Genomic DNA, 13,674 nt, shown 5'->3' with positions numbered 1-13,674 from the left:
GGGATACGCTGAGTTCAAGTTTGTACTTTTTTCTACTTTGTCAACTGAAGCGACAGTTAATCCAGTTTACTGAGTGCCAAATATGACTGAGAAGAAAAAGAGAGATTTTATAGTAAAATGAATATATTAAAATAGATAGAATAAAAAAAAACTAATTTGAAGACTGATGACAGTGAATGACTTGATTTTGTTTTACCTCTTTGCTCATCAAGTTCTTCATGCCTACTTATCTGTAAGTTTTTTTTTTAGTTTTGAAGGGTATAAAAGCACTCCTAAAAGAACAAACTTCAGTCTCACTCCAAAATCGCATTTGACATTCTTTTGACTTCACAGACTATTTTATCACTGTTATGTCGTGTCGCTCTTTATTTTCCTCAAACATCAGAGTCTTCCAGTAGCGTCTATTGCTCGCCGCAGTATGGTCGCATGGAAAGAAGTTACTTTTCTTTCAAAGTTGCTGCCTTTTTGAAAAGTTGAAACCTTTTATTTCTCCCCCCTGTTTCTTTGAAGTCTAATTTCAGATCGTAATATGATTCATGGGGCATCATTCACCCTCTGACATTACACTGAAAGGCAGGCTAGTCCTGAAATGTTTTTCAGTCTCTCACTTTTTGTCCTTTCTTTGTTTTTTGTCTGTTGTCGTGTGGTCTGTGTGTTTTTGACTGAGAGAGAGAGAGATATGCATGTATGTATGTATGTTGTTTTTGTGTTTTTATTCAGGACAGTACTAGGAGTTGATGGGAACTGTGTCATTTAAGTTTTTTTGAATTAAAATGGCATGACCCAAAAATACCAGGTGTGCTGTTTTTTGTGTGTTCCTAACATTTTGTTGTCGTTGCTGTTGAAAATATCCTTTTTATTCATCTAATTCTCTGAGATGGTGAATTTTAGGTTTTCATTATCTATGAGCCACACATTTCCAGGAATAAAGGCTTGAAATTTTGTGGATTTCTGTGGATGTTCTAATTAAACCAGATACTTTAGAGTCACTTTTCACTGGCAAAGAGAATAACATGGAGAGAGCTGGTTGTTAAGTAGTGAAATAAACCCAGACGGGACAGATTGAATCCCTTTACTCTGCCTCCAGGTTCTTCACAGAAAATGCAGCTCACTGTGGGTCAGTGTGGAGGCTGTGGTGGAGAGGAGGAAACTGAACAAACTGTTATCCATTATGGATAACCCCGACCACCCTCTCCACCACACACTGGACAGACGGCGGAGCTCCTTCCCCAACAGACTGCTGCAGCTCTGCTGTCACAAGGACAGACACAGAAAGTCATTCCTGCCACAGGCCATCACTCTGTACAATAACTCTCACCTGGCCGACAGAGGAAACTCAGCGGTGTGCTGCTTAGGTCCATTTCTCTGGATAGTAACCTTATCCTGATAATATTTATCATCCTAGCAGTCCTTATTTTTCCTTTATCCCGCTCAGCATACTTTTCATATCTTCTCTCACACTTTCTCATGTCCTTAATTTTACTCTTTTGACTGTACCCACTATATATGTATGTATGTGCGGGTGTGTATATATGTGGATATGGGTTTATGTGTGTATATGTATGTATGCATATATGGGTATCTGTATATGGGCATGTATGTACTTGTATTAATGACACCTGTTTGAACTCATCAGTATAAAAGACACCTGTCCACAACCTCAAACAGTCACACTCCAAACTCCACTATGGCCAAGACCAAAGAGCTGTCAAAGGACAACAGAAACAAAATTGTAGACCTGCACCAGGCTGGGAAGACTGAATCTGCAATAAGTAAGCAGCTTGGCGTGAAGAAATCAACTGTGGGAGCAATTCTTCGAAAATGGAAAACATACAAGACCACTTCTTGTGTTTGGAGGAGAAAGAATGCTGAATTGCATTCAAAGAACAGCATACCTACTGTGAAGCATGGGGGTGGAAACATCATGCTTTGGGCTGTTTTTCTGCAAAGGGACCAGGACGACTGATCTGTGTAAAGGAATGAGTGAACGGGGCCAAGTATCGTGAGATTTTGAGTGAAAACCTCCTTCCATCAGCGAGGCCATTGAAGATGAAACGTGGCTGGGTCTTTCAGCATGACGATGATCCAAAACAAACCGCCCGGGCAACAAAGGAGTGGCTTTGTAGGAAGAATTTCAAGGTCCTGCAGTGGCCTAGCCGTTTGACCTCTCATTGCCAACAAAGGGTATATAACAAAGTATTGAGATGAACTTTTGTTATTGACCAAATAGTAACTTTCCACCATAATTTGCAAATAAATTCTTAAAAAATCAAAATCAGACAATGTGATTTTCTGGATTTTTTTTTCTCATTCTGTCTCTATGGTGACAATTACAGGCCTCTCATCTTTTTAGGTGGGAGAACTTGCACAGTTGGTGGCTGAATACTTTCTTTGCCCCACTGTATAGTCTTCATTGTTATTGTTGAGAATATATTTATTTCTGTGTAAATTATATGCATAGAATTTATTTTTTGTTTTTTGTTGCAACACCAGAATTTCCCAGCATGAGATTAATAAAGTAATACTCTCTCTACTAAAGAAGATGCTAAGAAGAAGACTGGAAGAACATCAGACTAAATCTGGATGAGAGACAATGATGCTAGACACCATGGGCAGAACAAAACAATCAAAGGAGTATTTTAGAGTTCTAGTAGTTTCTAGTAGTTTGTAGATATGCAGATAGTTTTGAGACAAATGTTGCATCTGAGGCTTTACCATTTATGGTTTTTATCATGTTGAAAATCAGTATGAATAAAAATAAAATATAATTAATATGGAAGAAGCAATATTGTGATGATTTAAATATAATAGCAATAATAATCATAAAAGTGATCATAAAATGAAAATGTAACAAAATTAATTAGAATTGTGACTATATATCACAATGCAATATGATTATCAGAATCATACAATCATATCAATAACAATCAAATACAATATACATCCTTAAACAAATTCTATCAATAAAAACCTCAGCCTGAACAGTTTATGAGTTAATTTCGTTCTGTTTATGTCTGTGTGTCCTCCATGCCTGATTTTTATAAAAAACTAGAATAGAAGCTGAAAACTGGTCGATTTATGATCACTTCTACGGTGAGACTTATCAAACTCCTCAGTGTGCCGTGGAAGCAAGGTCCACTCCGCCACGCAGGCACGTGGTGAGGCGTCTCCGTCTGTGTGTGGATGGGAGGAGGATGGGAGGAGCGGGAGGAGTCACTCACCTCACCGCCTACAAGCAGCAGCACATCGGAGGAGGTTCCTCATCCTGCCTCCAGTGTCCCGCAGCAGCATCAGATGAGAGGACGACGCCTTCTGAAGCGGCGCGCTTCAAGACTGCGGAATCATGAACAGCATCAGGCTGCGCTGCCAGGTCGGTGTATACACACACACACTCACACACACACACGCACACTTTGCATTGTAGAGATTTGACGCTTGAACTTTGGCCACGTTTTGGCGTGGATCCTGTGACACCCGCGTTTCAGTCGGTGTCATGAAAGAAAGTTACCATGTTCACGCGACCCCAGGGTTCGCGCTTTTCCGTTGCAGAGAAGTTTGACTTTCAGGCGTCAGATTTGAGAGAGAAAACGATGTTATTAGTGGGTGTGTTTTGGAGTGACGGCACGCGCAAATCGAGGCAATGGCAACTCGCCAACTCGCCGTTGCAACTTGCTGCTGGTGTTGTGCAGAGTTTTGCTTGCACGCCGGGAGATGTGCGGGCGCGAGCGCGTCCACGCGGACGCTGTGCGTTTTCTCTCCGTGCTGACGCGACTCTGCTGGAGTGCTCATGAGCCCAGGTAGAGTTGAACTATGGTAGGAAAAGTTTGCTCCTTTGCTTCTGGTGTGTTAGCAGGCAGCAGCTAGCGGCTGGCGGCTCGCGGCTCCTCCAGGAGGATGAGAGAGAACAAAACAAACAAACCCAGAGTGATGCTGGACTGAAGGGGAAGCTGACTTTAACCTACAGATGTTTGTGTTCTCTATTAAAACAAGGTCATTAGGCACTGAAAATATTTAAAATTTTGGATAATTGATATCAATGTTTTATTGTTTTTTATTATTAAATTGAGAAGCTTTTTTTCTCGATATCGTCCAGCCCTACTCACAAGGTGTGTTTGATCCTTGAATTGACAAATGCATTTCCTGGTTCAATTAGAGAAGTGTTTTCCTCACAGTGCTGTTCACATGCACTATGAGGAAACATGCAAAGACATCATGAAGACACCTCACGTGTGTTTAACTGTTCGTAACAGGAGTTTTTCAGACCGAAGTAATGATTGTTACTCATCAGGATGATCTGCAGCCAGGGACAGTCTTTTCCTCCACAGTTAGGGACTGAAGTTTGTTCTCCAAGACGACTGAGAACCTCTCCTTCTGGGGTTTTATCGAAGAATGGTCGGTCCTGACCTCAACCCACTTTAATGGTGGCACACCCAAACCACCCCAACCCCAAACAAAAAAGGGCAGCAACAATTTAAAGATAAAGCTGTTCTGTGCAGCGTGGGTGGGTTAACTGTGCTTCAGGGCAGCATTTCCTTTAAAACGTGCTTCCTGATGTTGTGGTGACTGTGCCACGGGCCAAGTGTGGCCTCCTCTTATCACACAGCACACAATCTTGTTTAGACGACACGCTGACCTTCCTTCCCTCGGCACACAGCCGAAACAACTGCCATGCTGGCTCTCCTTCCCCTGCACCTATTTTTTACACTCTACACATTCAGTTAATTTAGCATGGGGGCTAAGAAATCAATATGTTGCATTTTGTAAATGCTTAACAATGCACACTGTGATAGACGGACACACATGGGCCCAAAGCATTGTTACATTTAAACTGCCATCAACATTTCAACATCAGACTAGGAGCGTATTGCATAAAAGTAGGATTCATTCATCCAGGACAACGGAGATATCTCAGCTTAATCTCTTATCTTAGGCACACAGTTCAACAGGCTCCAGATGAGAAATATGAACAGCCAATTAGAGAAATGCCTAGTTAACTGACGGAAAGCATCTCTCAATTTTACATAACTGTGCGAACACAACTTTACAGTTAACAGGCAGCATCAGATTTAGAGCTGCACGATTTGGGGAAAAGGTGCGATTGGCGATTAGTTGGACAATATTGCGATTGTGCTTGCGATTTAAAAAAAAAAAAAAAAAAAAAAATGTTGGTTCATCCTGAGTCTACAGACTTGCTTGGTTATCACTGGGAATAAATCAAGGAAAAAGCAGAGATTTTAGAGGATTTTAATTGTGTAATAATTCTCAAAATATCCAAACTTACTGTATACAGTGTCCAGCACAACAGTACTGTTTTATTTTTATCCAAAATAACACAATTATGCATTGTACAAACTAAAAAGGCACATCTCTGTAAACTGAAAACGGTGTGAAGTATCTTCTGTGTGATACATACACTGGAATGATGACACAAAACTTTACCACAGATAGGGTTGGGCGCTATGAACAAAATCTTATATCACGGTATCAGAAATTTCATATCACGGTAAAGGTATATATCACGGTGTGTATTTTTCCCCTGTAAATTCAAATAATTGCTTAAAAATAACCAAACTGTCACATTTGCTCATTGTCCCGTTTTGTTTTTTAAACTCCCGTTTATATAACTTCAATTATTAAAAAAAAAAAAAAAAAAAAAAAAAATCACAACTTGAAAGAACAAAAAGACCTGAGTTTTTAGCGTCACTCCTGGAGCCGCTAGTCTCTGCATCCGCCATTATGGCTCCCACCTCTCCTGGATACGCTGGTGTTGTTCGCGAGTGCACCCTGTGCTTACCTGGCCAATGACACGCAGACAAAGGGTAGGACTTAAATATGTTTCCTGGGTAAAGATTGGTTTCAATATCCTGTTTTGGATCAAACAATTCCTGTAACTGTAACTGAGACTTCTGCACCTTTCAGCAGGTATTCTGGCCCACTCCTCTTGAGCAAACTGCTCCAGTTGCCTCAGGTTGGAAGGGTACCTTTTCCAGACGGCGTGTTTCAGCTCCTTCCAAAGATGTTCGATAGGATTTAGGTCAGGGCTCATAGAAGGCCACTTGAGAATAGGCCAGTGTTTTTCTCTTAGCCATTCTTGGGTGTTTTTAGCTGTGTTTTGGGTCATTGTCTTGTTTCAAGACCCATGACCTGCGACTGAGACCGAGCTTTCTGACACTGGCAGCGCATTTCTCTCTAAAATCCCTTTATAGTCTTGAGGTTTCATTGTACCCTGCACAGATTCAAGACACCCTGTGCCACATGCAGCAAAGCAGCCCCAGAACATGACAGAGCCTCCTCCATGTTTCACAGTAGAGACAGTGTTCTTTTCTTGATATGCTTCATTTTTCCTTCTGTGAACATAGAGCTAATGTGCCTTGGCAAAAACTTCCATTTTTGTCTCAGCTGTCAATAGAACATTCTCCCAGAAGCTTTGTGGCTTGTCGACATGTAGTTTGGCAAATTCCAGTCTGGCTTTTTTATGATTTGTTTTTCACGTTGTTACCATTCTTATGATCCGTCTCTTTAATTTGTCATCAATTTTCCTCCTTCGGCCACGTCCAGGAAGGTTGGCTACAGTCCCTTGAATCTTGAATTTCTGAATAATATGTGCAACTTTCATTACAGTAACATCAAACTGCTTGGTGACGGTCTTATAGCCTAAGCGGATTTATAAAAGATGTAGAACAGCAACATGTCCTCTGCAAGGAATTCCGTGCGCGCGTGCGTTTGTGTATGTGAGAGAGAGAGACAGGGAGAAAGAGAGGAATATCCCGGTTGAAAGGCACATTAAATACTGTTCTGCGCATGTTCGGCTCACACTTTTTTTTTTTCTCACAACATGCAGAGACAGCCTGCAGCGCCCTTCTTCCTCTGTGGTTTCTGTGTAAAATAAGGTTGAACATGCAAATGGCACACCTAGTGGCATGAAGTGCAAATGCAGTCATGGCGTCGTCTGTGCGCCGCGGTTTTGAATGGGAACAGGCGAACTAGGCAGCCGCCTCGGGCGCAGTGTACAGGGGAGGGCGCCCCGACGCTCCATGTTCCGTGTGAGCACTGCTCTGCGCCGCTCCGACGCTGCATGCAAGTACCGCACCGCCACCGCTCCCCACAGCCCAGCACCAACCACCCAAACCCCGCCCCCCGCCGTCTCGTCTCATCTCGTCTCGATCTCGTGAGACATCTCATCTCGTGGAATTTGTGTCTCGTCCCACCCCTATCGTTCAACCCTAATATGGTGGTTTTTGCAGTCTTGGAGGAAGTCCTGTTTCCCCCCTCAAGGCTGCTCACTTGATCGTCCTTGGCTGATATACTGATTTCTGCTGTTGGCATTCGTCATGTAAACCGGGCCTTCATGCTTCACTGTTTCATACCTTATCTTCTTACCAGTGTCTGCATGACTGATGCGCGTCGTCTTCTCGTAGGTCTGCCTCGCCTCCTTCAACTCGGTGTACTCATTCAAGTCACATGTGCAGTCACATAGAGCGGTGAGTGTTTGAAACATGTACATATCGCACTGTGTGTTGTGGTGAACAGTTTTACTAGGTACTGCTTTTCATTTTATTTGGCAACTTGTTGTCTCGTATTTTGACCCATGCAGAATTTTTCATGACCGATGAAATTAATTCACCTTTCCTCTATTTTTACCCGCAGAAAATAAAAGAAATCTTCCAGAATGGTAACGAATGCTATTTGTTTGTAGATGTGTGTTCAATTTGTGCACTGAGCAACATACTAACTCAGAATTCCCTGGTTTGCTTTTGCATTTTTCTTCTTCTCAGATAATGTCGTCATGTCTGGTAAGCTTGTCATCATTCAATCCTTACGTATATCATGCTCCGCTTAAAACTTATCAAGGCCTCTTTATCATGAAGTAGTTCAAAGAATAAGATAAGTCTGCATTGATATGTAAATAACAGTAGCTGCTCACTTGTAGATAAAGATGAAGTTACAGCGAGCTGTGCTGACTTTGTTTCCTCTGTCATGCTTTTGCTCCAGATTACCTTCCCTACATTGTTTTTAAGAATTCAAAACGCAGTAAAGCAGATTTTGTTGGTGAGTATTTTACACTTAACTTTGAATATTTTCTATTTATTTTATTTCAGCGCATTTATTCTGTTTATTTAGCTGACTTTTGAAAGTGTGTCCAGCTTTGGGACGATCTGCTGCAGGGATTCGTGATATACCTAATAATTGTTTTTATTTGCCCTTTCCGTCCAGGTTTGTCTTACCTGACGCTGGTTTTTGGTGCCGCCGACGTGAGCGGCTGTTTTTACCTTTGCCACGTCTGTCGCTTAAAATGTCCACTTGAGGGCATTTTAGGCCATCTCCGTTCTGAGGACCATGTTACAAACTATCTTGTGAGTGTTGCTGTCATAAGAGGAGTGGGTGGGTGGGGGAGAACTGGTGTTGACTTCACAATTATAATTTCAGTCATGATTTTTTTTCTTTTTCTTTTTTTTTCCTGTAGAGCATTGCAATGCCAAATGCACTGATATTCTCTTGGATGCCAGTGGGGAGAAACAAGGCCCCACCTTTGTCTTCAGAATGTATGAGAAAAAGTGGAGAGCTTCAGGTCGGTACGCAGACTGCATTCGAATATTAACCCGTTGTGACTTGATTGACTTGAGGATGTGCAGTGTGTGCTGGGGTCAATTATCCAGCACGCTGCGTTGGTCCATCGCACAAATTCTCCATAAAATGCATTTACATTTAGTTTTTGAAACGTGGAAAAGTTTGACTGCTTTTGCAAGCCACTGCAGCCTTGCTGCTGTATTTCAAAATGAAATCTAGAGGTGACGGTGATGCTCACCCTCGATCTTTTATTAGCAGATTTACGTTGATGTTGGGAGTGTTCTTACTTGGATGTGGATAATTCTGTTGGCAGATGTTGCAATTACCCCAAAAGGTGCTCACTGTGTTGAAGTCCAGTTTGTATTCTGGAGGTATGTGATTGGAAGATTTCTATGTGTAGGATTAAAGACTAAATTAATGAATTATGTTAAACTGTTGAATTGTGTTCTTCTCTACAGTGATGCTCACGCTAAGTGAAAATGAAAAACTTTACCAATGTCTTCAAGGTTCGTTCACATTTTCTGACGTTTTTTTTAACCTGTATGTGACATAAAACTACAGAACAGTGATTCACGAAGATGTGCTGAGACAAAAACGTGACGATATTGTGTCTGTTTCCCTGTAGCTGCTTTGCCAAACCCTGACCTCGTCAAAAGTTACCAAAACGACTCCAAGAGGAAGAATCCACTGCTCGGTGAATAAATCTACTGCACAAAAAACAATTACCGTATTGGCCCGAATATAAGACGACTCTGATTATAAGATTCAGAGTCTTATAATGATTCTATTTTTCAAATATTTTGTAAAAATAAAAATATGTTGAAGACAATAAGATTACTCGTAAAATAACTTTTTATTGTACAATTGTTCTAAACTCACAACAGTGATAACATTTCACTTGATTTAAGATTAAAAAAATATTACTGCAGTATTAAAAAATATATTCTCTTTCTCAAAATAAGCAACAATTAAGTAGCCTCAAAGGTTCAATAACTGCATTAATGATTTAAATAACTTTATAACCATCAAGTTGAAGTTCTATTCAACTTCATGAACATGAATAATTCAGCCCTCCATGAATGTTGGATTCAGTTTGGCATGTAGAGAACAGTTCTTCAGGAAGAAAGCATGAGATTTCAGCTGGTCTGAGCATTTATTACTTTCTCCTGAAGGCACTATAAAACTGAAACAAACCAGATATACATATAAGTGAACAAATACACAAGATGTATCACAACACACATCACTGTCTAAAAACAAAACAAGTCAGTATTTAAAATCAAAGCCGCGAGCTCGATGCTAACTATTAATGGAAACGCCATTAACATGCTAATGGAATTAGCATCTGCGTTGAAACTTCAAAACAAACTGACAAACTCACAAGTATCAATTTCACCTCTATCCTGAACATCAACTAAGTATATTCGAGTACTTACAGGCAGATATTTTCGATGCACTGTTTGAAATGAACCTTAGAAAAACAAACACCAGCCACACTTGCTCAGTCTTCTTCGCACACTGCTGTAGGCTGACACTCTGTCCAACTCACTAGCTCCCCCTGACGGGGCGGCTGAGCCACTGCATGCAAGCAGAGGCAGTACAGGTCACCGGGACTTTGGCTCCATCTCGTCCTCGATTATAGCACCACCCCATTTTTGAGAATACCATTTCTGGGAAAAAAATATCGTCTTATATTCAGGCCAGTACGGTGTTCAGATAAATTCAAACCGTACGTGTTCAGAAAATGTTTCTGAAGCACAGTTTGTTTCACTTTTAGTTGTTTTTCAGCTGCTGTGTCTGTGTCCCCTCCCCCCCCCTTCCTTCCCACAGGCCTGCAGCACATTGTTGAATGCGTTTGCGTGGGCCGGAGTAATGAGAGATCCTACCTCTGCACCCTCTGCCACCTCACAGTAGCTGCACACATGATCATGAAGCACATCCTCAGCTTTGACCACGTCTTTCGCTATTTTGTAAGTACAACATCAGAGATAATGTTGGTGATGACTGTTACCCCACATTCTAATTAAAAGAAGCTTCTTACTCTTTTAATGAGTAATACTGGTTTATCAACGAGTGTGGATAGACCAGAGTGTTAATGAATAACACGGGCACAGTGTTAATGAATAACGTACTGTAAAACCCACAATCCAGTGTCTTTCTTCTTTCTTGGTGCAGGAGGAGTGGCATCCCTCCACACTCTTGTCAAAGGCGAGCTACAAGGAGGACAACTCCTTTACCTCCACGATGCTCAACCTGGCAAAACAGGCAGAGGAAATTCAAGGATCCACACAGATGAGGGTAATCACAGTTTATGGTTCTGGATTTTTTCCAAATCGGATGTTTTTAAATTTGCGTTGATGTGAAAATGTATGATTTTTCTTTTCTTCCGTAGCATGTGAGTCTGGAGCCTGCTGATTTCAAGTCTGTGAATTCCTTGTGTTACTCAGAAGGTTGGTGTTTGACTTTTTACTGCGTTAATTTGTATGATCGTTTTATTCTCTCAGTCATAATTAATCCATATTTGCGGTTTTACGAACCCATGGTTTTTTTTATTTTCAGCTTTAAAGAAGCTGGAATTGATCCAGAAGTGCAGCTTGGAAACGAACATTGAACCTGGAAGAAAGCTTGGTAAAGTATTACATTTAGACCATTTTTTTTTCTGAATACATTTATTTTTATTTTTTTTTAAATTCATCCATTTTTTTTTTTTGTCTTCAGAGTTGTTCCTGAATTTAACGCATGAAATCAGCTTTGTATTTTCACGTCTAATGTGCTCTTTTTTTTTTTTGTTTGTTTTTATAACATTGAAACTCAAATATATTTTAATGCTGTTAAAACTTTTAAAACTTAATTTTTAAGAGCCATGACATGACTGCTTGTCTCCGTAGAGCCCCGTTCACCTTCATCCTGCCCCTCGTCCTTTCCCTCGATCTTCAAAATATCCTGTCAGGTAATGACTTTTAGTTTCTTTTTCAGCACACTGTTGCTTTTATTGTTTTACCTGAAGGTGCCTGTGTCGTGGAAAGCATTGAGAATATGTCTCTAATGCACAGAGGATTTTGTTATGCCCCCACCCTGCTGTACAGTAGATCAGATATTGTCTTATTAATATAATATTGATAATAAAAGTTTCTTTCAATGATGTACTTTCATACAAAGAATCAGCACAAACCTGTGTGAGCTGTTCGAATGTCATGGGATGCTGGACTCCTCGTAACCGAGGCCAGACGACATTTATGCTCATCTGATTGCAGCATGGTTAAACTTAACAGTCACTGAGCCAAATGGCGCCTCAGAGGAAGGAAGCGTGTGTCAGTGGGCATTGAAGGAATGCACACTCGAATTGCAATGTAAACACCGTCAGCCCTGTCTGCCAGTGAAGGAAGCACAATGAGATTTAACTGCAAAGGTTCAATTTAAGGGCAAACAGGATGGCTTGAGGGAGACTTTGGTCAAGGGACAGATCTTGGGGTCCCGAACAGGTTTTACAGACAGGCCCTCAACAAGATTACCAGATGGAGTCAGAACGATAATGCCTTAACTAATGACACGACACGCCCAGCTAGTGTCAGAGGTGAACTCAGGAGTGGATGACCTGCAGTAAATCTACTTCTCTTTGGTTCTGCGATCCGCCATGGATGACTGTGTCCTCATTTGGGTGAAACATTACACGAAGCGATGGCGCATGATAGCACAATGAATGTGAACTCAGTCTGTCGCCGTTTGTCCTCCCAATCAACAAATGTGCAGGAAGAATCTAGGCTACTGATGGCAGTTCTTTACAGATCCAGTCTTTTCCTGTAGTCATTGTACAAAATGGAGAAGAGTTTGTCACATTGGCCCAGTTTACGTGGGTGTTTTTTCAATCCGATTGAAAGCAATGGTGTTAAACGCATAGAGCCCTGGGTGAAGTGGGTTGTACCTTCCTGTGACATGCGCAAAGTCTCTCACGGAACTTTCAGGTCTTTAGCTTTGCGGCCAGCAGTCCTCGGCGCCGAGCAGAGTGTTTTTATCTGCTGTATATCTGCTCAAAAAATGTTCCAACATCTCCATGATACGCTGCTCAAGGAGCGAGCGCTTCCCCAGCCGGGGTACCGCTCCGCAGGCCGATGTTTCGAATTAACTGGTGTCCGTGCTAACTTGTGACCAACAGTTGTTGAAAAACTGAAACTTTTTGCCATTGTAGCGAACGTCGGTTATCTACAATTACAGTAAATGTGTAAGTTTGGAGTCTTGGGGCCAGCGCCCAGCGCCCACATACTGCGAAACGGCTCCGCTGCGCTGTGCTGCGCCGCGCAGTTCGCAGCACTCCTCAGCAATTACGCACCCATTGAAGTCAAGTTGCGGGCAGAGCGCGCCCACTGCCTGTGCGAGTGCTGCGTCGAGTGTCCGCCCGCCGTCGTACTGCGGAGGGCTCTCCGCACAACTTCGGTCCAGGTCTATTTTTGCCAGAGGCGCGCAGCGGAGCCGGAGTCAATTTCCCATCATGTCAAAGCACCAACAGGAAACCAAAAGAGTGCAACATCCGTTTTATTAAAACAAATTACTACAGAAGTTGGCTTTTTTTTATATTCCTAGGCATATTTATATAAGTATCTATATAGATTACTATTGAAGTTTTTACATGTAAATAAAAGCATAAATATACACTTTCATGGAGGAGTGTTTTATTTTGAAACCTGAACACGCTGTGGCGTCGCAAAACAAAGGAGTAGTGGAAGTGTTTTAAACTCCAGAGCAAGCATGACGAAGAGAAACTGATCCTGGAGGAACAAGAGCACAAAATACTCTCTGACACCAGTAATCCTTTTAATAAAGACACCAGCAGAAAGGAGAACACTTGGAACACATGCACGAAACGAATAATCCCCCGTTCAATCCGCTCCGCTGTCGGGCGTTTATAGGAGACACGGAGGCGGATTATCGATCGGTGTAGACCACCTCGTACAATTGGATCTGAAGTACAATCGGGTCCGAGTGAAGCGGATCCACTAGGGTGTTTGTATGACACGTTTACAATCTGCTTCACCTTACAATCCGATTATACGGGGCCCATGTAAACGTGACCATTGTGACTCGGAAGACGACTAATTTCAAGACTTTAGG

At 41.7% G+C, this 13,674-nt stretch overlaps 1 protein-coding gene across 3 annotated transcripts in view; it reads left to right on the top strand.

The window, feature by feature from the left end:
* The first annotated feature begins 3,288 nt into the window (after positions 1-3,288).
* The window catches only part of LOC115409219 (uncharacterized), a 38,958-nt gene continuing 28,572 nt past the window's right edge, over positions 3,289-13,674 (top strand). For all 3 annotated transcript variants that reach the window (XR_003933917.1, XM_030120283.1, XM_030120282.1), the window contains exons 1-15: positions 3,289-3,370; positions 7,419-7,481; positions 7,648-7,672; positions 7,776-7,793; positions 7,993-8,049; positions 8,215-8,354; positions 8,465-8,569; positions 8,882-8,939; positions 9,027-9,074; positions 9,194-9,262; positions 10,399-10,538; positions 10,744-10,866; positions 10,961-11,018; positions 11,128-11,196; positions 11,457-11,518. Coding sequence is in view for 2 of the 3 variants with exons in the window: in XM_030120283.1 (XP_029976143.1) it covers positions 3,344-3,370; positions 7,419-7,481; positions 7,648-7,672; positions 7,776-7,793; positions 7,993-8,049; positions 8,215-8,354; positions 8,465-8,569; positions 8,882-8,939; positions 9,027-9,074; positions 9,194-9,262; positions 10,399-10,538; positions 10,744-10,866; positions 10,961-11,018; positions 11,128-11,196; positions 11,457-11,518 (1,062 nt within the window). In the remaining variant the exon portion in view is untranslated. The remainder of the gene's footprint in view (positions 3,371-7,418; positions 7,482-7,647; positions 7,673-7,775; positions 7,794-7,992; positions 8,050-8,214; positions 8,355-8,464; positions 8,570-8,881; positions 8,940-9,026; positions 9,075-9,193; positions 9,263-10,398; positions 10,539-10,743; positions 10,867-10,960; positions 11,019-11,127; positions 11,197-11,456; positions 11,519-13,674) is intronic.

The sequence above is a fragment of the Salarias fasciatus genome, chromosome 22, assembly GCF_902148845.1.
Source record: "Salarias fasciatus chromosome 22, fSalaFa1.1, whole genome shotgun sequence".
NCBI lineage: Eukaryota > Metazoa > Chordata > Actinopteri > Blenniiformes > Blenniidae > Salarias > Salarias fasciatus.
The sequence above is the reverse complement of the archived record's forward strand: the minus strand, read 5'-3'. Positions and strand labels throughout refer to the sequence as shown.